Below are 23,965 nucleotides of genomic sequence, written 5' to 3'. Positions count from 1 at the left end.
GAAAATAGACACAAATGGAGCAGAGTGAATATAGACTTACGTCATGCGTTGCAACTGTCAAAAGCTAGAGGGATAGACAAGGCGTTCGCTTGTAAGTAAGTAATGTACGCTTACACGGGCAATTGAAATTCCACAATTCCGGGCAATTTAGTCAATTATGACTTCACGACCACATGAAGCAATTTACGGCAATACCTGAAAATTTCAGCAATTGCTTAAAAATTGCCCATGTAAGTGATTAGTACAGATATACTTATATATACTTAAATGGGCGTTAGAAAAAAAATGTTTATGATCCGGATATGCGTCACAAACATTCTGAAAGAATGTGTTATTGACAGGATACCATGTGAATAAGTATAGATAATAATCATATCCCAATTCCCAATTTAATGATTGCTAAACTGTGGTACCTACTATTCTTAGACAAATGAGGTTCCTAATTGAAATTGTATGTATCTCCCTGGCCCTAGCGTTAGGTTGCCTGAATGTAATCTAGGCTCCTAATTACTGCGGTTGAGACTTGAGATACTAAATTTCAAATGAGACTCTGCCCTTCTGTACTTTTAATGTAAGCCATAAGAACTTTTCTTTGGTTTTGGGAGATCAAATGGACGGCTTTACATTATTTCAGTTATTTGTTAAATTAAATGTCATGCACATGCATTCAAATGACCCCATGCAATTGGGATTTGAATTGCTCGTATGAGTGATCCATAATATTATAAATGCAAAAGTGTGTTTTTTCTGTCTGCCTGCTATGTTTTCAAAGCCTATCTATAAGTAATTTTAATAAACCTTGCTACAGAGGTAGCTTACATCCCGGGGACGGACATAGGTTACTTTTTATCCTGGAAAGTCAAAGAATATCCACGGGATTTTTAAAAAGCTAAATTCACGCGGACGAAGTCGTAGGTATTATCTGTTAAGCAATAATTATGTACAGTACGCGACCGAAAGTTATGTACATCGGCCCTTAGAATGACATTTCGGCTTTGTAGAGCGTCGTCTCTGTCACTCATACCTATATGACGTTTTGTCAGTCTCAACGACAAGGACATCGCTCTACAGATCTGCTATTTCCTTCTAAAGGACGATTTACATTACTTTCACCCGCGTACTGTATGAGAGTTGCAGCGGTAAGCAGATCAATGTTCTTTCCCGCGAGGAAAGTATACCACCACTTGCCGAAATAAAACAAGCGAAACGATCTCTAAATTGGCGATCATTTGACAGAATCGCTGAGCGGCGATCGGTGGTTCCGTACGTTCGGCACTAGCAAAGAAATGAACAGCATTTTTCTCCGAGAAATACAATTAGAGCGGACACATTTCTCGTTAACGTCGTATGTGGTGCAACAATTTAGAGCGCTCTTGGATTTCATTAATAAAGCTTCAGCGCTATTCTTCTTGGGCGCTCTGCGCTTTTTAGAGCGTTAACACACTGGGACGCTATGACCACCTCACTGGTTACGTATCCAAACAATTCGTATTGAAATGTATGATAATAATTTATTCACTTGGCTACGGTATGGCGACGTCGCCAATTTGTAAACGACAACCAGCACTTATAGTACGCAACAGGTCGAGATAGTAATTGGGGAGGGAACGCCCCGCACACCCGCTTTGCCCCCACGCTAACCCGGTGCGAGCGAGCGCGGGTAACGTGCGGGTGTGCGGGGCATCCTGCGCCCCATACCCCGATTGCCATTCCGACCTGTCACGGACTATATGTGGAGACTGGATACTCTGGCGACGCCAGTACTACATGAGTTGCGAACTGATCGCTGGGATGGACGCACGTGTGTTTGTGTTCGCTACTGTTGTTGTGCTACTCATTTGGCAACCTCATTAATTGGCTACGGTAGGTAGCTCGAGGTGGTCAGTGACGTCACCATGGCATCCCAGTGTGTTAGGACTCTAAAATTTTAACGGATTTAAACGGTTTTCCCTTGGGGCGAAAAAAATATTAGGTGTTTTTATGATTTCATTCGCGTAGCTTTAAAGTTTTAAACCTTTTCAAAGTGTGGAAGTAAAGAATTTCTGGAATATAATATGGCTTCTTTCAAAGAGACTTTGCTCTCAATCTTGGCTAGGAATTTCTTATGTCTTGAAACTAACATGCCATTCAACAACCTTTTAATTATGAGAACAAATAAGCTTTGGTGCATTCTGTCTTTGATATAATTCAGCAAGATGCTACATAACGTACGTAGAATGTTAATATCACACCTACTGGTCACGAAGTTTATTTTGAGATAAGCACTTTCGCATATTCGAAACGATCAAAAATCGTTTAAGCTTCACGCTTGCCCATAAATTATATGGCGTATTATTTTTCTGATAGCCGAAGCGTTCGGCGTGAGATGTGATTGAAATTAAATTCGGCTAAAGGCGAAATCCATTTCATCTTTTGAATAATGCAAACGGCTTATTGGACTACACGAGTGCGTGATGTATTATTTTTTACAGAAATCGCAATTGAAATCGAAAAAGCTATGACTATCAACGCTTAAGTACGTGATTAGATATGGTTATTTTGCAGGTCTAGGATTAAGTTAGTATACAGGCTCCCCCCCTCCCCCTCCCCTCCCCATCCTCACCCCCTCCCCCCAGTTAACAGAAAAACTCAAGGCCATTTTTGGACCCGAGAATCGAACCAGGGGCCTCATCATCTGCAGTCGAACACGCTAACCACTAGAGTTAGACCAATGAAGCAGTTGAAAAATAACTATAATATACCTAGGCACGCATATTTAGCAGGCTGAATATCCAGTGTGTCAAAGCGCGGGCTTTGTGTGGTTCGGGTTACAAAAGGCCGCGGGAAATTTGCATCGACAGTCGACACTGCAAAGGTTATTGTTAAATTCTTTCTATATTTTCCTAACCGAAAAAATGTTTTTCGCTAAAATGTCCCATGGGTAGAATTTTTTGATTCCTGTGTATAACCTATTTGCTTATGCTATGCTTGGAGTTTCTCTACGTGATCAAATCAGAAATGAGGTGATCCGTAGGAGAACTAGAGTAACCGACATAGCTCAACGGGTTGCGAAGCTGAAGTGGCGATGGGCAGGGCACATAGTTCGTACAACCGATAGACACTGGGGTCCCAAGGTGCTGGAATGGCGACCTCGCACCGGAAGACGCAGCGTTGTAAGACCCCCCACTAGGTGGACGGACGACATCAGACGAGTCGCAGGGAGCCGCTGGATCCAGGCGGCGCAAGACCGTGGCGTGTGGAAGTCCCTACAAGAGACTTATGTCCAGCAGTGGACGTCTATTGGTTGATGATGATGATGATGATAACCTATTTGAACTGCCGACCTTTCGGAGTTCAAATAGGTCAACAGCTTAACCGTCAAGCTATTGAGGCAATTAATTATGTCTAAAGTGCGTAAATTAGTAGTAAGTATTATATTTAAGCGGTGATAACATAGTGGTTAAGACCTCAGCCTCCTATTCAAAGAGTCCGGAGTTCTATCCCGGACACGCAGCTTTAAATTTTCGGAGTTATAGCTAGTGGCTAATATTTTTTAAAAACAAATGGCTTAACACGAGTAGGTATACATGAAACACGCCGCCGTTTGCTAGTTGAAACCATTTTCAACAATTTCGCAAGCACATAACTCGACTGACTATCCGATATGATGAATTTCACACGCACTTTAGCCTACATTCTGTTATGCTAAACATAGAAATTCCTTTTCATACTAAGGAATGATATATGCCAACACGTGGCGCGCACGAGCCAAAAAAAAACAAGCGTGAAGATTGTTCCAGAAGTAGGTGCGACAATAACTTTCGGATTTCAGTTAATTTCTTGAGCTATTGGGGCCTATCTTCAACTCTGCGCCAATATGCCGTGATCCTAATAGCTAGTGTAGGTACTATAACCACGTTATCCCTGAAATTTACAATGGAAGACACGTCCAACAAAACCAATATTGATCAAAAGAGCATGTATCAAAGGAAAATCTATTTAATTCGGAACGTTTAGAACCGCAATTTGCAATTAGAGCAGTCACGCCTGGCCAGCCAAATAAACAGTGGTCGCCATACATTACTGCCGATAATTAAGGATTAGCCGAAAACAATTGTATTTCGCGATATTAATAGAGCTTATAGATCCATTGCGGATGCGGTGTTGTTCTATTCAAAATGAGGTAGCGTGACTAAACTAAAAATTAAGTGATAAACATAAGTGTTAGCTTATTGAAGTTAGTTTAATGAATTAGACAATATTTGACTCATCCGATGTCACGCGATCTGTGGCGGGAAAGCCATCTTAAATCGATTTGTATAAATACCGGTGTTTGAAGGTTTTTAAGCCAGTCTCGTTCCGACTCGAGACTCGACGACTATTAAATACTTTAATGTTTTGGTCGCTATTTTGATTATGTGGTTGCAATAGCAATTGTGCCCTAATGAAGTTAATATTGCAGTTAGGTTATTATAAAGATTAAAACTCTCGATAAGCCTCTACGCGTTGTGATCTATATCCACGTGCAAGCTGTATATGAGGGAACATTTTAATAACTTATAAAATTAGTTTTTTTCTGACTTTAGCTTAAATAAGTGTACTGATCACACTAATATTGTAAAGGTGTATTTATGTTTGTTACTCATTCACACAAAAACTACTGGACGGATTTGGCTGTGGAATGGAGATATATAGCTTATATCCTGACTTAATCCATAAGCTATTTTCTATCCCGGATAATCCGTTCTGGAGAGTTCCCGCGGGATTAGAAACTATATCTACGAATGTATCTAATAATTAAATATATTACAATAACAATGACAACAAGCACGACAACATATTGTCTAAAAAAAACCACGCACTGAATTGAGAATCTTCTCCTTTTTCGATGTCGGTTAAAATTTTATTTTGATTGGTTGATTTATTTATTTGTGTGAAATAAATAAAATAATCTGACATGCTAAAATTATATTTTGTCCGTCTGTCTGTGCAGCGTCAGCTCATGCTACAGCGTTTATAAATATAACTATAGATGATGCTAGAACTATGATAAAAAATTGCCGTTGTCACTCTCCAGGTTTTTAATACTTATTCATGCAAAAAATCACGTCGATCTGTTGTTCCGTTGCGATGTGATTGAAGACAAACCAACAAATAAACACACTTTTGCATTTATAACATGGGTAGTGAATAGTGATACCATCCATTAGGCTAAAAGAGTAATCATCATAGGAAATGTATTTATTAATTTTGGAGCCGTAATTCTCAATTAGAGCAGTCACGCACGATCAACCAAATAAATAGTGGCCGCAATACATTATGGAGGTAATTATGGATTAGTGAATTCTATTAATGTACGAGTGGCTTACAGATGCGGTACCAATTCAGTAATAACATTATCATCAGTGAGTTGAACAAAGCTAATGTACTGGTGGTTGTCGTAATGAATGACATGTAGGTACGTATGTTGTTTGGGAATTAATAACGAATACAAACACGAGAGAATTAGTTGCTGGCGTAGAACTTATTGATATTAAATTCCACAGCGGCGCCACTCAATCGTGTCACAGTGTGACTCGTTGGGAATTCATCGTTTTTTAGGGTTCCGTACCTCAAAAGGAAAAACGTAACCCTTATAGGATCACTTTGTTGTCTGTCTGTCTGTCAAGAAACCTACAGGGTACTTCCCGTTGACCTAGAATCATGAAATTTGGCAGGTAGGTAGGTCTTATAGCAGACATTTGGGGAAAAATCTGGAAACCGTGAATTTAGGCTTACATCACACAAAAAAAATTAAATTGTGGTCATAAACTAATAATTAGAATTTTCAGTTTTAGAAGTAAGATAACTATATCAAATGGGGTATCATATGAAAGGGCTTTGCTTTAAAAATTTAATTTTATTCATTTATTTGTTTAAAAAATATATTTTATTACTTATAATAATAATAATAATAATAAACGCCGTGTGGCACCGGCAGAGGAGAATGTTGCCACCCCTTCTCATCCCGTGGGTGTCGTAAGAAGCGACTAAGGGAAACGGGGAACTGATTAGCATCATTTAAGTTCCCCTAAATCTGGCACGCTGGCCACAGAAACAGCCTCCTCGGGGACCTGAGTGGACCCCGAGTGATGTAACCACCACCCAACCCCCCCCCCCCCCCTTTTTATGATGATGGACAACAATATACGGAATGTGCGAATAGGGCCGCTACCTGGGGGTCGCCAGGGCGCGCCTGGAGCTGGCGCTGGGCGTAGCAGCATACGGGCCGCCAGTATCACCACCAGTCGACCGGCACCACTACCTAGCCGGCCGACAAACCCATCATCCCCACCAGAGGGCTTGGCTCCGACAGGGTCCACTAGGGCCCAATTTTCGGCGCCCGCCGCTGGTGGTGTACGCCGCATGAGATGGACGTCTCTCATGAACGAGAATGTCATGCGTGCGTACTACAGGGCGACAGGAGGGGAAACCGGACGGACTGGCTACCGAGCGGCAATGTACCGCGAGTTCCTGCGGCTCGAGCCGAACTTAACTGTCACGGAACAAAACCTGGCAGACCGGGCTCGGTATATTCAGCGTTCGAACATCTTTAACGCTACCGAGCTCGAACGATTGCGACGTGAGGCTGTTCCAGAAGTGTCAGCACCAACCACAGAGCAAATCGACTCCCAGGCGGTGCCTGCCCCTGAAGAGACGAATACCATCTCACAAGATTTGCCTGTGGAGGATGGCACCGAAGAAACAGTCTCCCTGGATATAGAGCGGATGAGAGGGATTCTAGAAGAGGCGATTTCTGAAATCCGGAGCGCTCCTCTAGAGAGTCGTCCGCGGCTCTCCCGACTCACGCTAAATGTAGCGACGCGGGATGTCATTGAGGCCATAAACAAAATGCTGCCTCAACATCTGGAAAGCAGCACTGGCCTGGGTGATACGGCTTCTATCCTCTTCGGCGCGGCGCTCGCCGTGCACCGATTTATCGGTGCCAAGACTCCGGGACCGGGGCGTGCTGCTGCTGCAAGGCGCAGTGCGGAACCGGCCTGGAAGAAGAGAATAGAACGCCGTATCACTCTGGCCAGAGTCCTCATTGGCAGACTGCAAAGCTTCAGGTCGGGCAACACTAGGCCAAGGATTGTGCGCTCTGTTGGAATTGCGTTTAACGGGTGTGGGGTCAGGCTGGACCAGCCCGATATTGCGCAAAAGCTAACAGAGCGCATTGACGACCTGAAGCAGAAAATCGCTGCATGGGGGAACCGCATCCGACGATACTCGGAAAGAGTCGAGCGATTTCAGCAAAATCGCCTCTTCTTGAGTGATCAGAAAAGGTTCTACAAGAGACTGGAGTGCCCAGCAGTCTGCTCTGCCTCTCAGCGACCGGACCCGGCCGACCTCGTCACTTTTTGGCGGGGTGTGTGGTCGAGGGAGGTAGAGCATGAGGAGGGCCCTTGGATTGCGGCGATAGAGGAAGCATGTGCCTCAATAGAGCCGATGAACCCGATCGCCATCTCTACGGAGGATGTAGCTGGTGCAGTAAGGCGGGCCCCGAACTGGAAAAGCCCGGGACCCGACGGACTACATCACTACTGGCTGAAGGGTTTTTCGGTTTGCCATGCGACCTTGGCTCGACAATTTCAAGAGGCTCTCGAGCAGAGGACACTCCCGAGCCTTTTCACTACCGGGATCACTCATTTAGCTCCAAAGTCCACCGATACCACTGATCCGGCTAAGTACCGTCCTATTACGTGTCTTACTACCATCTATAAGACACTGACATCTGTTTTGAGCCTCAAGATCTCCCGTCACGTGGACGAGAATAACATCATATCTGGGGCTCAAAACGGATGTCGGGGCGGTAGTCGTGGTACTAAGGAGCTCCTTCTCATCGACTCCGTTGCGGGCCATCTGGTCAAACGCAACCGTCGGAATTTCTCCGCCGCCTGGATCGACTACAGAAAGTCATTCGACTCGGTGCCCCATTCATGGCTCCTGAGGGTCCTTGAGCTGTACAAAGTCGATGGTACAGTTCGAGACTTCCTCGGAGAATGCATGGGGCAGTGGAGTACGATTCTGTGTCTCCATGGCGAGCGGCTGGCGGATGCCGATGACCGGATAAGGATAGGAAGGGGTATCTTCCAGGGTGATTGTCTGAGCCCGCTTTGGTTCTGTCTGTCTCTGAACCCACTCAGCACTTTGCTGGAGGGTTCGGGGACAGGCTTTCAGTTTCGGAGAGGAGGGACAAAAGTGCCTCACCTTCTCTACATGGATGACCTCAAACTGCTGGCACCCAATGCCACCCGCCTGCAGGAGCTGCTGAATGTCACCACTGACTTCAGCAATTCCATCAGGATGGAGCTTGGGCTGGACAAGTGTGCGGTCATGCATGTGGAAAGGGGACAGGTAACTCATTCGGCTGAGATGAGTCTCGAGCCGTCCACCATCAGAACCCTCTCTGAAGCTGAGTCATACCGGTATCTGGGCATGTCACAGTCGCTAGGGGTAAAAGAGACGGACGTGAAACAGTCTGTTTGCGAGGCCTTTTTTGGCCGTCTGACAAAAATCTGTAAAAGTTATTTGTCAGGCGCCAATAAAATCCGAGCTTATAACGGCTGGGTCATGCCCGTTCTCATGTACACCTTTGGCGTGCTCAGATGGACTCAGACCGAACTTGACGCCCTGGACAGAAAAGTCCGCACAACTATGACTCTTTATCGCATGCACCACCCAAAATCGTCTGTGATGAGGTTGTATATCCCCCGGAAGTGTGGTGGTCGAGGCGTATTGAGCGTCAAGACCATGCATAACCGGGAGATAGCCAACCTCAGAACCTACTTTGAGACGATGAGGGGGTCCCCCATGCATAGAGATGTCATAGAATGTGATAAAGGACTCACCCCACTATCCTTAGCCCAAACCGAGTGGCAGAAACCGGTGGTACTTAGCACCTCTGACCGGGAGGCCGTATGGAGGGAGAAGGAGCTGCACGGACGCTTTTTTAAAGCTCTTAATGAGCCACACGTAGATAAAAAAGCGTCCGTGCAGTGGTTGCGCTTTGGTGACCTCTTCGGGGAAACCGAGGGTTTTGTCTGTGCGATACAAGATCAGGTGGTCAAGACGCGGAACTACCGAAAGTACATTCTGAAGGATGGCACTCATGACATCTGTCGAGCTTGTCGCCATCCCGGCGAGTCACTCAGACATGTGCTTTCGGGATGCTCAGCGCTTGCCAACACTGAGTATCTGCACAGACACAACCAAGCAGCCAAAATCCTTCACCAAGAGCTTGCTCTGAAGTACGGTCTCCTGGATGAGAGGCTGCCGTATTACAAGTACACACCGGTGCCGGTACTCGAGCGCGACGGAGTCCGGCTCTACTGGGACCGGTCCATCATCACGGACAGGACTATTCTAGCGAATAAGCCTGACATCGTGGTGGTGGACCGGGCACAGTCGAGGGTGTTTTTGGTGGACATCACCATTCCGTATGACGAGAACCTCGTGAGAGCTGAGACGGAGAAAAAGCGCAAGTATCTCGATCTGGCTCACGAGGTTTCCGACATGTGGCATGTGGAGTCCACTGAAATCATCCCAATCGTCATATCTGCGAATGGGTTGATCCCAGTCAGCCTCGCTCAACATCTGAGGCGACTGGGTTTCCGTGGCAGTTCGCTCGCAGCCAGGATGCAAAAGCGGTCTTGCTGGACTCGGCTAGGATAGTCCGCCGATTTCTTCACCTGTCGCCCTGACCCCCGGCCGTTTGGTCTCCCCTGCCGGGGTGTAATCCACCGCCCGGTACAAATATGTATGTATGTAATGTTTATGTAGGTTTATTTATTTTTATGTATGTAAGTATATTATAACTCTTTTGGCTTTTATATGTATCTATTTTGTACGCGGGCGTGAGAGTAGATGTATATCCATAATAATAATAATAATATGTATGTATGTATGTAATGTTTATGTAGGTTTATTTATTTTTATGTATGTAAGTATATTATAACTCTTTTGGCTTTTATATGTATCTATTTTGTACACGGGCGTGAGAGCAAATAATATATGATAATAATGTTATTTATTTCAGGCAAATTGTACCCATATTATTACAGAGGTCAAATATAAAATTAAATTAAAATTTAGATTCTAAGGTTAAAAAATCAATATTTGTTTGGTGTACTATCATATTTTGGTGTGTTTAGTGGCGGTATTCGTGAATCGCTCTATGTTAAGTATTCAGACTTAATAGTAAAATAAGGCCAAATAATGAAGGTTCTCATAAAAAAATTATAGGCTAGATACTAGATTGTACTAGATATATCTACTAACTAGATCAGTATTCTCAGAAATAGGATCAAAGAAATTAGTTCTGTTTTAAAATCTCGTAAGAGTTTTAACGAAGAAAAATACTTTGAAATCAAAAAGTATAATATTTTAACAAAATTCAGAGAGTAAATAGCTTTTCCTACAACGATATAATTTGTAATAATATAGCAATGTGAAAATCGCTAAGAGGTCTTTATAATAATTTTCTTCCAGCGAAGACGGGGAGTGTGCATTGAGATAAATCTAAGGGTTGCTTCTCACGGCTCTGATTCAATGATTTATTATGCTCTCAGAGCAAGAAGGGCCACAGTTAGTACACCATGTTGATCAAGTGCTGATTGGCACACCTTTGGGGAACATTATGAAGAACTCTTTTAAAAAAAAAAAGAATATTAGTCATTTAACATGGCTAATATTCCCCTTTCCTCTCCGACTAAGCGTCAAGCTTGTGCTAGGAGTAGGTACGACTATAGTGCAACGGGCGGGGTTTGTACCGCCGACCTTTTCGGTTTTCAGTCCACTCCTTTACCCGTTGACTGAGGCATGCAGGTTTTCTTGCGACGTTTTCCTTCACCGTTAAAGCAACTCATATTCGATTGCTAAAAACGAAAATAGCTTCGAAAAGTGGAGGTGCATGCCTGGATCCTCTCAATAGAACCCGGGTATCTGTAAAACAAGAGTGAATAGGCATCTTCTACGTAAATGCGTCCCGTCTTAGACCTCGCCATCACTTTCCAGGTGTGATAGTGGTCGAGCGTTTGCCTATTAAGAATATCAAAAAAGCCGATGTCTTAATCAATAGGCTGTCGCCAGCCCTTTTCATTCTGAGAGGACCTGTCCTGATGCCCTGCTTTACTACCATACGTAGAAGGGTAAAGTGTAGTACGCGACAGGTCGTGATGGCAATCGCGGTATGAGGCGGGGAGACGGGGCGCACACCAGCACGTTATCCGCGAATCCACACCGGGCTAGCGCGCTACGGGGCGTCCCCACCCCGATTACCATCTCGACCTGTCGCGTACTATATCTATCATAATAATTGTGAACTCGTAGGATAGTTAGGTAAGTAAAGCGAGCAGTCACCATAATATACCTATCGGATTAAGCAAGTTTGTCCTATTATGCACCGTGGGAAGCCACCTTAAGATACCTACTTGAGATGGTTCACGGCACCTGATTGGACTATTAACTATGAACGCAATCTTTTTTAAACAGACGAACAAAAATCTCAAGACGCTATTTTATCTAAGTTCGTTTTTATAAGAGCTAGAGTAAACTGAGTTTTACTTTAACTTAAGTAATACCTACTTCTTAATCTTCTAGAGATTCTTCAACAGATGTTGATGACGGGCTAAGATGGAACGCGCATATTGATAAACTATGTGGCAAAATGTCTACAGCATGCTTCGCTCTGAAGCGCGTGGCATCAACTTTATCAACAGAAGCAACTCGCGCGTGCTACTTTGCTTCTGTTCAAAGTCTGCTGCAGTATGGAGTTGAAATATGGGGACGTGGCGCAGACTGGGAGCGCGCCTTTAGACTTCAAAAGCGGGCTGTCCGAATACTAGCCCACGTACCGCAAGATACCCCAGCTCGGCCATATTTTAAGAAATTAGGCATATTAACCCTACCCAGCTTACTCATTTTGCATGTGGCTATTTATGTGGCGCAACATAAAGATGAGTTTGTGAATAGGGGCAGTAAAAAACTTTTTAACCTACGGCAACCTAATCGCCTAGTTGCAAAATACCACAGGCTTGAGAAAGCCTCGCGGACAGTGGTTGGAATGGGTCCCGAGGTCTATAATCGAATTCCCCACGACATAAAAAATGCGCAAAATATTAAGATTTTCAAAAGAAACATGAAAAGCTGGCTTGTCGAGGAGTCTTTCTATAGTTATAATGAATTTCTACTTGGGAAGATCCAAGACTAAATTGTTTAAAACATTTATTTTATTTTATTTTATATTTTTAAAAAATCTATTCTTGAAACAAGAATATGTTATTAAATATTAAGAAAAAGAATTTAAATTATTGTAATTGACGTATAATGTGTATTTATGAATAAATGACTATGACTATGACTATGACTATGACTATGACTATGACTATGACAGTCTTAGTCTTGAAATATTCGTAATATTTGAAATAAATTTAAAGATGGATTTATGCTACGCCATGCTCAGGTCTGCCCTGGGGGACTATCAGTAGTTTTATGCCCGGACTGGCACGGGCGCGACTCAGTATAGTACACGACAGGTCAAACTCAAACTCAAATCATTTATTATTGGGTATTATTGTATACACTTTCTGATTGTCAATTGCTGATTTTGCAATACAATGATGCAGTGGTAAAACTTATTAAAACGAGATGGCAATCCGGGTGTGAGGCGGGGGACGCCCGCATACCCGGACGTACCCGCGCTATCCCGCATCGGATTAGAGCGGGAGCTGTGCGGGTGTGCGGGGCGTTCGCAGCCCGATTGCTATCTCGACCGGTCGCGTACTATTTATATAGCATGAATTAGTTTAAATACTAACAAATTACAGTGGGATTATTCCTAAAACATGTAATTCCAACTCGATATCGTGCCATAGCCTACTCAAGTTGAGTTACATAGATAGATACATATAGCTGATTCAACTGTAGATACTATACAAAAATGTCCTTACAGAATAGCCCTACTGAACCCTGAACGTGCCCCGTGCTGTCCTTAGGTACATGGTCGTGAATCACTTTTGAAATTCAAGCCTTGAAAGCCTAAAAATATAAAGGACATATAAAATAACAATGAGCGAAATACTTCTTTCCCACGAAAACATTTCCTCAAATAAACTTGATTGATGTCCGCCTCGAAGGCCCATTATCATTTCGTAAAAAATGTATAAAAAAATATAGAAACACGGAACTCAGTGGTTATCCTTCATAGATTTTCATCAGCGCGGAAAGGTTGAGTATCGTGCACCAAATTGCCTCGTAGGAAATGCTGGCGTAAAAAAAAGAAAATAAGGCGACATCCGTCCGCGACGGTCATTACCGTAATGCGAGACTAAACTTGATTGATGACGGAGAATCGCTGAAGCCTAGTTCAGATTATGCTAGTAATTTGTTAGAGCAGTCAGTAATTTAGTGTGCACGGCGCCAATTGTTTGAGTAATTAAAGCAGCAGCCTGGTAATGTTGTGAAGGGCTCTTTAATTTTGTGAGAGAATTAATGTGGAAAATCGATCCGCACACTTTACAAGCTAAGATACTTTTCTAAGGTATACACAGTAGCCGTAGGTACCACTAATTATTGCAGAAGCAGATTCTACTGACAAAAGTCTATTGACTTTACTAACTGTAACTTAGTGTAGATTCCTCCTACATCAATGGTTACGAAGGTACCGTCCAAATATGAATACCCAGGTGAATTTGAGCCTCAATAGCTCAACCGGTATAGGAGTGGACTGAAAACCGAAAGGTCCGACGGTTCAAATCCCGCCCGTTGCACTATTGTCGTACCTACTCCTAGCACGAGCCTGACGCTTATTTGGAGAGGAAAGGGGAATATTAGTCATTTAATATGGCTAATATTCTTAAAAAAAATATATGATTGATTGCCGATGTTAAAACACATCAGTTCCATTAGCCGTTTGTTTTGCATCAACGTGGAAAGTGACCTTATTAATTTCCTAAGCGAATGGTACGGTAATGGACTGAACGTGTCCGTTTTCGCCCGTGACATCAACAATCTGTAATGAATGCTCTTTGTCACATGACATCTGGGCCCATATGAAACATACGCGTCTATGGATGGTCACAAAATATACTTCGCGCTCTGTCACAATACGAATGTCATAGAAAATTGGGACCAATTTAGTTATCAATCCCCAATGTTAAACACAGCTGACTCATTATAGCATTAGTATTAAACTGGAAAGTGACCTAATTAGTTTCCTAAGCGAATGATACGAAAATGGACTGAACTCAGCATCGCGTGACATCAAAAATCTGTAATGAATGCTCCTTGTCACATGACATCTGGGCCCATATGAAACACGTCTATAAAAGGTCATAAAATATAATTCGCGCTCTATCTCGATTCTGATCTCATACACAGAACCGGGCCCAGGTAAATTATGATTGATTCCTGATGTTAAACACAGCTGACCCATTAGCATTAGTATCAAAGTGGAAAGTGACCTAATTAATTTCCTAAGCGAATAGTACGATAATGGACTGATCGTGTCCGTTTCAGTCTCGCGTGACATCAACAATCTGTTAGTGAATGCTCATTGTCACATGACACGTGGGCCTATTTGAAACACGCGTGTGTGATCTCATTTATTATTCAACCGTTTTCATAATAACTCATCTGTTGGTAGATACTTTTAATTTCGTTTGCTTCTTGAATGTTTCGCTGAATGATTACATCCATCTTCCCCAAAGCCTTGTAATTAGTTTCCAAGTAGAGAAACTTGACTCTGGAGTTTTTGCTCATCTGATTTATATTTCGAATTGTCAATTCACGATATTCTTAGCACGAAAGTTGATGAACGGATAGAACCCAGGACCTCTCCTCGACTAGTTAAGCTCTATAGCCTCATAATGTCAAACGAATGAAGTAAAAAAAATAGTTTTTTTTTGTTCATGACATTTTTGCATTTACATAGTTGAAATTTCGATGAATATTCAATACGCATAGCAATAGCAACTCTACAGTCTAGTCGAGTAGGTATACATGGTAAAACATGTCGTCCTTGCCCTACCGCGTCGACGGGTCTGGAACTAAACTATGCCATTAGGCAGGATGCAGCCGATCACGTAACAGACGTTAGCCATGTATCAGCGAATGAGCGAAAAACGGTGTAGTGCCAAAATAACGCGCCAATTTGTTATTCAGATATCAGATATCCCTGTTATTAATAGTGTTGTGATTTGAATAACAAGAATATTGCTTCATAGAGAATTTAACTCTTAACTATTCTAAATAACCTAACATTATCATCATGTCAATCCAACGCCCACTACGGAGCGCGAGTCACCCTTCAGAATGAGAAAGAAGGTGTAGACTATAGTCCACCACGGTGGCCTGGTGCGAATCAGACGACTTTACATCCCTTTGAGACTATTATGGAGAGTTCTCAGGCATGCAGGTTTCCTCCCGATGTTTTATTTCACCGTTTTAACAAGTGATATTTAATTACGAAAAATGCACATAACTCCGAATTTTATAATTATTTAGTGATACGCCATAATTCGTCTAATGACTTCTTTGAACTTTTATAATGTACTAAGGTACATTATAAAAGTTCAAAGAAACGGTAAAAAAAAGGTGTACGGGGAAAAAAGTAGCCCATGTCACTCTCCAGGTCTTTAACTATGTCCACGCCAATAATCACGTCGACGTGATTGAAGGACAAACCAACAAATGAACACACTTTTGCATTTATAATATGCTACACTCATTTTGCTATTTTACAGTCAACATAGTAAACAAAACAAATATGGAACAGTACCTACTCCTAACTCCTTAAGCATTATACAAATGAGTAGGAGTAACATTTGCAATTTTGGCGCTAACGACTACAGCCGCACCATTTCCAAGCCAAAATTAGGACAAACATAATCTTAAAACTAGACGGCGTACAAAAAGTAATGTTGGAACAAATTACAAGTCGAATTAAGTCGAACGCCTCTGAGTGATTATACAAAAGGCCTCGTTACACGCCTTGATCATGAAACTGACAACATTATCAGAGCAATGAGCGATTATTACAACTTCTCCAAAGATGTACGATTACTCTTCGTTTTTCACTCTTCTCTCCTCTCTTCTTTCTTTGAACTAATGGTATTTTAACAAAATAATATAACTTAACGAAATCGATCCGACAGATAAATGATAGCAAAAAGAAAAAAGTTTCCTAACCCAAATCAGTCAAGTCAAAACATCAAGTCTGAATCTTGGTCTGAAATCTGAATATCAAATAGACATGGGAAAAACTATCTTTTATAGGGTTCCGTAATAAAAACATCAAGAAATCATTTTGAGATGAAATTATGCGGCCTTCAAATGCTTGCGGAGGAAAGTCTTTTAATAATTCATGTTAAGCCGGCCTATTTGCACTTGGACTTTTACCAAAGGTCGGCAGAGGTGCCGAATTTCAACCATAACAAGATTTAACTTACTTGCTATATTTTGAAGGTGATTGCTCCCCTGGAAGATCATCTATTATGCAAGGTAACGACGAAATTATTTTACCGCCCATAATCCGATAAATCAGATAAATATGTGTAACATGCACCATGCAGCGACCCTCCCGCTTCTAATACCACATATATGCAGGAAAAGTAAGCAGACACTTAACATCAGGTGACCCGCCTGCTCGTTTGCTCGCTATCTCTATTTAAAAAAAAAGACAATACGCATCACCACCACGCAATACCACACAAACTTCTCCGTAAGATAGTATGTAGGTACGTTTCACTCTGAAACAAGAACATCTTCAGAACATTTTGACTCTTCAGTGCAATGTTACAATGCACCTGTAAATAAAGCACGTGACAGGTCGAGATGACAATCGGGGAGGGAATACCCCGAGGGTGGGTGACATGCGGGTGTGCGGGGCGTCCCCCCGCCTCATACTTCGATTGCCTTCTCAACCTGTCGCGCACTATAGGTTGGCAGTGAAAGTGTGTGGAGTTTTTTAATTTTGTAGTAACCAAATAACCAAAAGACTTGAAGATTTTGGCCTGCCCAATACTCCGCCATTAAAAAAAAGAAAAATGGCGGACTACTAAAGTAGGCCAGGCTTCATACTAAAATATTCAAACCCCTTTGAAAGAACATCTTCAGTAGATACCTCTTATTGTTTTCAGACAAAGTAGGTATGGGCAACCAGTAGATTGTATTGTGCAAATCTGAGTGCAATATTATTTACCTCATCAGGTCATGGTCAAACACAAATCAGCTAAATCATTATCAATTATTTAAGATGATTCGAGATTGCAAAAACAACGCGAATTAGACACATCACGCAACGATAGTGTGTCAAAATCGGTAAGTATTGAAGGTTATTAGCTTAGATCGCGTGAAGAATCAAGTTATCTCGGTTTCTAGAACTAGATTCTAGTTAATTTTTACTAGAGGATTAAAAAAAAAAATAGAGATAGCGAGCAAACGAGCAGGCGGGTCACCTGATGTTAAGTGATTACCGCCGCCCATGAACATTTGCAGCACCAGAGGAACCGCCGATGCGTTGCCGGCCTTTTAGGAATTTGTTGGTCCGCCCCTTGAATAACCCCATGTTGTAATCTAGTGGGAACACCGCCGATGGGAGTTGGTTCCACAGTTTGCATATGCGATACCCGCGACTTCGTTTGCGTGGATTTAGGTTTTTAATACTCCCGTGGGAACTCTTTGATTTTGCAGGATAAAAAGTAGCCATTGTTGATTTCCGGGACGCAAGCTACCTCTGTACCTAATTTCATATAAATCGGTTAAACGGATGGGCCATTGAAAATCCCGTGGATTTTTTTCCTTCCACATGCATATTTAATATTCTTCTAGTGACATGTCTTTCTTCTTCCCTCCGCATTATATGCCCATACCATGCCAGCCTATTACCCCTCATCTTTTCTAGCACTGGCGCTACTTTCAAACTTCCCCTTACCTATATATTCATTCCTTATCTTATCCATCAGTCGCATGTACTCGCCTTTTATCCGTTCATTTTACCGCCCAATATTCTGAACCATAAAATGTCAAGTGCACGCCTATGCTAAAAAAAGGCTCAAAGCAAACAGGCTGTTGATGTAAATAATGACTATATGATACGATTTATGTCAATCGATATTTACACCTATATAAACAAACAAAGTATCACTTTATGATACCAGAGAAGAGACTAACGACCGAGCGAACGAGCGCAGTTCTATAGTCCATGCTCGTAACGATTTCAATCCATCTAACAATTTAGATAAAATGTTATTTGATTGACGTTGAATGGGACGCAGTGACATCCGCGCTGGCTATCAGTGGAACTCATTTTATCGGATTTTTGATCGAGTGTCAATATACGCGAGTTTTAGTTTCACGTAAAAATGATTTGTTTTTACAGGGAGACTTTGAAAAGACTAAAACGCGGATTACAAAACTAGCTGACTCGCTTGGCTTGAGTGGAATGTTTGAAAATCGGTGAGGGGAAGGATTCCAAAAATGTCATGTCGAGATGGCAATCAGGATATGAGGCGGGGGGACGCCCCGCACACCCGCACTGCGTACGCGCTCGCCTGCACTAGGTTTAGCGCAGGGGCTGTGCGGGTGTGCGGGGCGTTTCCACCCCATTGCCCATTCCCATTGCTATCTTGACTTGTCGCGTACTATTACTAATTAACTGATCATAAGAGTTACCCATGAGTTAGTCTAAGGAATATTGTAGAGTAGTTTTATTAAAATTCCTTTCATTTCCTATTTTTAAAACATGCAACTACAAATTCAAATAACATAATATTTTGAAAAGAAAGATTGTTATGAAGGAGCACTGTTCATAATTAACTTGGAAAAAGAAAATTATAAATAACGGGAACATTTCATACAAGAGCAAGGAGAGTGGACATTTAAAAATGAACAAGCTTTTTGAGAATATTACGCTAAAATAGCCTTATTCACCGAAGAAATTAGATGAATAAAAGATTTAAGTGGGTGTGGTGGCGAACAAAAAATGTTTATACTGGGCAGCAACAAAGGCGCGGACGGACCACGGGAAAGGAACAAAAAGCACAAAAAACACAAGTGGAAACCTCACGCGTGGAATATTTTTCTTCTCACATAAAGCCCTCAATAGACTGATAACGCGTGATAGCAAAATAAAGTTTTGAGAGCATTAATAATTTATTGTTGTGATTTGATGGACCAACCCTTAGGAGCTCCGTGACTACATGCGGCCCGGCTCCTACGATTTAAGAACGCCCTAATTATTGCACTTTTTTTTTAAACATAGCGAGTAAACGAACAGGTGGGTCACCGGGCGACTACCGCCGCCCACATCGGGTTTTATAGGATTTTACTACTAAAACCTCTTTGTCAAATCGTAGGTATATAGGAGACTCGGAGATCTCTTATGTACACATCGGGTGGTCCCCAACCGCGTTTTGTCTGAACATGATTTACAATCTCTTAATGAGGTCGGTAAAATAATTGTTGTAACACTAGAAAGGTACGAGTACAGGAAAACGGGGCAGCATTAATTAAAAACAGTACCGCAGCGCAGGGCCCGTGGTCGGACGAGTACGTAACATAAATAATAACATAAGACCGACGAGAGAGCAGAATGTATAAAATGTAAAAGGGTGTACGCAAAGTTTCAGATTCCCCTTTCCAAACTTTTTCTGTGTGACCTTTTTTCCTACCATTACACTGTAAGAGTTAGTGAATATTTTTAGCCAAGTGTTTTATATGGTTAATTTTACATGATACATTTACTTGATTAAGGGCCCTAGTGTAACTTTCAAGTTAAAAACATAACACCGGATTTACGCAAATCTACCTCCATTAACATAAAAGGAAGTTATGTAATTCAAACGAAGTTTGTCCTTACATTCAACAGAACAAATTTTTTTTTTATAGTTTGACAGATCTAAATCGCGTAAGGAAACTTGAACATTTACATTAAATCCTTTTACCGTTGATTGACTTACGTAAGCCATAACTTAAACACTTAAAATGACGATTTTTTTTGTTACAGGTAAAAATATACGCTCAATCTAAAGTCTGCGAAGATCTGCAACTCTAGCATCATTTTGAGTCTAATTTATCATCTCTACATGTAAATAGGTACCTACTATAAAACTTTTTCGCTATCCACTTTGGTCTCTGTATTCGCTTATTATTTTTGTATTAGTTGTGTATAAAATTTTCAGCTTGTTTGCGTCCTCTGTTAGACATAGACCTTCCCGAACTTGCGCCACCAAACAGTCCTTCCTTATCCCCTCACTTTCCTGATTATCATCATCATCATGATCAACCCATCGCCTCACTACAAAGCACGGGTCTCCTCTCAGAGTGAGAAGGGCTTTATCCATAGTCTACCACGCTGGCCATGTGCGGAATGGTGACTTTACACACCTTTGAGAACATCATGAAGAACTCTCAGGCATGCAGGTTTCCTCACGACGTTTTCCTTCGCCGCTTCCTTCGCTTATATAATTACTTAAAACGCACATAATTCCGAAAAGTTAGAGGTGCGGACTTCCGACCTCCGATTAGAAGGAGGACGTCCTAACCACTAGGCTATCACAGCTTCATGATTATGTTAATCGTTAAATACCTTAAACCGGTGTAATTAAATTGGGTCACCAGGTCCACCAGCTCTCGATCTGTTATTTCATCCTGCCTCATTTGACTAAAAGAAGTCCAACAGAGTTTTACATCAGTCCTTTCGTTTTAAATATGTATGAAGTTATTACTCTACGCTGCAACAGATAAAGTAACCCTTAACTTTTCGCAAATTGGATTTGCCTGGTCGTATTTTGACACCCGTGAAACTTTTGGCAAAAATGTGGCGTCCAATTTGTTTACGAGACACTTTATGGGTAGTTTGTGCGGTGTTGGGTTCAGAAGTTATTAGAAAAATGGATCTTTCAGCTTTCTTTTTAAAGTTATTTTTTACCTGTAGCTTTTGTTTTGTATATTTTATGAGTAGTGTAACCTAATCTCGCAGAAAGAGAGATTGGGTTACGATATTTTCACTTAGCTTTCTCACTAATATTATGTGTTAGTTTTCACCCTCAACGGTGCAACGGATTGACGTGGTTTTTTCCATGGATTAAAGTTCTGTAGGGTGACATCATCATCATCATGATCAACCCATCGCCGGCTCACTACAGAGCACGGGTCTCCTCTCAGAGTGAGAAGGGGTTTGGCCATAGTCTACCACGCTGGCCATGTGCGGATTGGTAGTTTGTAGGGCGACTTACACTACTTTTATTCGGAAAAATCACTCGTTTGCACGGATATAAAAAAAACAGAGCAGTGTTAAAATATTCAGCCTAAAAAACACCGCTCGATGTTTTAGTTGAGATAAACGCACCAGTAATAGTTTGCCGGTTCGGTCGGTGTATCCATCAAGTTTAGTCTCGCATTACGCTAACGACTGTAAAGTCCGCGACAGGTCGAGATGGCAATCGGGAAAGGAACGCCCCGCACACCCACACAGCCTTTGCGCAAACCCTGTGCAGGCGAGCACGGGTAACGTGTGGGTGTGTGGGGCGTTCCCCCGCCTAATTACCCCGATTGCCATCTCAGAATGTCGCGTACTGTACCGACACTGCGCGCCTCTGCCAGCCATGTCAAATTACCGCTTGATTCGGAAAAAATGCCCAGTTTGCCACTATAGGCCAAGAGCTGGTCGTCTGTTTGGGTCGTGTATTGTTCACAGGTTCTAATCACGGCTAATATTATAACTATATATACGAAACTGCGTTTGTATGCTTGTTTTGTATTTCAGGCACACACACAGGCATTGAAGTGGCAATGGGCAGGGCACATAGTACGTACAACCGATAGACGTTGGGGTTCCAAGGTGCTGGACTGGCGACCTCGCACCGGAAGACGCAGCGTTGGAAGACCCCCCACTAGGTGGACGGACGACATCAGACGAGTCGCAGGGAGCCGTTGGATACAGGCGGCGCAAGACCGTGGCGTGTGGAAGTCCCTACAAGAGACCTATGTCCAGCAGTGGACGTCTATTGGTTGATGATGATGATGATGATGGTGATGATGATGATTTCAGGCACGGCGCAACGAATCAACGTGATTTTTGTATAGATACAATATATTTTATCGTTAAAACTATCGTGAGTATAAATATAGCTAAAACCGGCTAGACTCACGTGTTTGGTTGAAGTAGGCCTAGCCCAGCCGGTATTAGATATATTTATAATGGATATAAAGAGTTTCAGACCTGGAGACATTGCTTACTTTTTAGCCCGGAAAATTTAAGACTTTCTACGGGATTTTGAAAAATCTAGTCTAATCTGAAAAAAGTCGCAGGCATCAGCTAGTTTATGATACATGCCTCGCTATCAAATTCAAAACACACACTCGCAAAAGGCTACCAAGTAAGTTTCAACTTACAAAGCACATAATTTAGAGAGCTCCGTAATATAGTGCGACAGAAATAGTCTGACACTTAACTAATCGTTGAAACGCTTTTGCAAATAGGTATGTAGTTGTGCAAAATATATTTCGTGACACGACGAAATGTTTGCGCGGTAAACGGAACATTATTCTATTGTACTATTTGTGGTTTTGTCCATTTTACCGAACAGGAAAACAATAGATAACCACGTACTCGACCGTTGGTAGTATTTTTCAAAGCAACCGAACCAAATGACGCGCTAACCGCAAAAGCTCCCGGGTTAGGGTTACCACGCGTCAGGATATTCAAGCACTTGTCAGAATATTTTGACACTTGTCAGGATTCCTCTCGAACTTTGTAAATCTAAATATATAACAGGAAAAGGTGACTGACTGATCTCTGCTCTGTTCAAAACAACTGGACGGATCGGACTGAAATAGAAATAAGACAAACGCCACTCTTTTTTAAAATCTTACGCCTTTGGGTTCCTGCATTATGATCTCGCGCATTGGCTCAATACTTGACCTAAAGCTCCAACAGAATACATCCACTAATGACTATGCCTAGTGACGACTCGGGGGCCTTATATCGTGCAGCGGCTTATGATGCACACTCACAGCTACAGTGCGACAAGGCTATCTTGGCGCGTGGCGAAAATAGCAACTAACGTTGCCGTCAAGTGTCCCCTTTGTTCTTCTTTGAATATTCTAAACCTTTGTTGTCCAACAGCGCCCCCCTGTCAATGTCATTCAAGTGCCAAGAGAGCCTTGTCGCACTGTAATTGTGAGGACTTTTCTGTAGTAATGACGACTTTTGCAATTCATCGTCTGGTAACCCTATCCAGTTCCGCACAATGTATCTCCACAATGAACTTTTACGTTGAAATAACTGATATATCGCTACGCCGATTACAACTGAACGGATTCTACTCTACGGTATTTTTCTAGTTGCTCCCGTGACTAAAATTCCTTTATGTATTTCACTGAGACTTATTTTCAATCTTTTCATACTAGAACCTAGAGTGAGCTTGCTCTGATATTTCTCTACGCGATAATTATAAGAGCCGCAAGTTTTTAAATTTATAAATAAAAAAAATAGATTAGGGCTGGGCTGCAATCAGACCTGCAGACAGACAAATTCTGCTCTTTGATTAGCTGTAAAAAATGTAAACTGCGAATCAACCAATTAGAGAGCAGAATTTTTTGACGATTACGGTAACGATGAATACGTTTTTCTTACACAATCGGGGGGGCTGGTGGCAAGTGATAATGCAGCCTAAGATGAAGCGCGCTTGCCTAGAAGGGACCTATTCACTCTAGACTTGAAGGTGCCTATATTAAAATTGGAGGGGCAGACAGCTGCTAGAAGGGCGTTCCATATCCTAGAGTTTCGCTTATACGTATTCGTGGTATTTCGACTGCGTACGGGTAAAGACCTTGGCGATGCCTTGCGGTACGATAGTAGATATATAGCCACAAGTGTTTTTGCGCAAAACACGCATTTAAGTAGTACCTACTTACTGTATTTATTTTGTATGGAAAATTGTGT

The 23,965-nt window shown here is 42.2% G+C and overlaps 2 protein-coding genes across 4 annotated transcripts in view; both read left to right on the top strand.

Annotated features, from left to right (window-relative positions):
• Positions 1-23,965, top strand: part of LOC117990052 (furin-like protease 2) — a 298,563-nt gene that overhangs the window by 94,075 nt on the left and 180,523 nt on the right. The window lies entirely within an intron of this gene.
• On the top strand, positions 6,385-20,071 carry LOC117990236 (uncharacterized). Its single transcript, XM_069504381.1, has 2 exons — positions 6,385-8,475; positions 20,024-20,071. The coding sequence occupies exons 1-2, from the start codon at positions 6,385-6,387 to the stop codon at positions 20,069-20,071; spliced, it is 2,139 nt and encodes a 712-aa protein (XP_069360482.1).

The sequence above is a fragment of the Maniola hyperantus genome, chromosome 17 (assembly GCF_902806685.2).
Source record: "Maniola hyperantus chromosome 17, iAphHyp1.2, whole genome shotgun sequence".
Classification (NCBI taxonomy): domain Eukaryota; kingdom Metazoa; phylum Arthropoda; class Insecta; order Lepidoptera; family Nymphalidae; genus Maniola; species Maniola hyperantus.
This window is presented reverse-complemented; position numbering and strand designations above follow the sequence as displayed.

Excerpts from the sequence above, each read along its gene's own strand:
- LOC117990236 (XM_069504381.1), top strand. The coding sequence starts at position 6,385 with ATGAGATGGACGTCTCTCATGAACGAGAATGTCATGCGTGCGTACTAC. Across the intron at positions 8,476-20,023 it reads GCATGTCACAGTCGCTAGGG|GTAAAAATATACGCTCAATC; the intron begins GTAAAAGAGACG and ends TTTTTGTTACAG.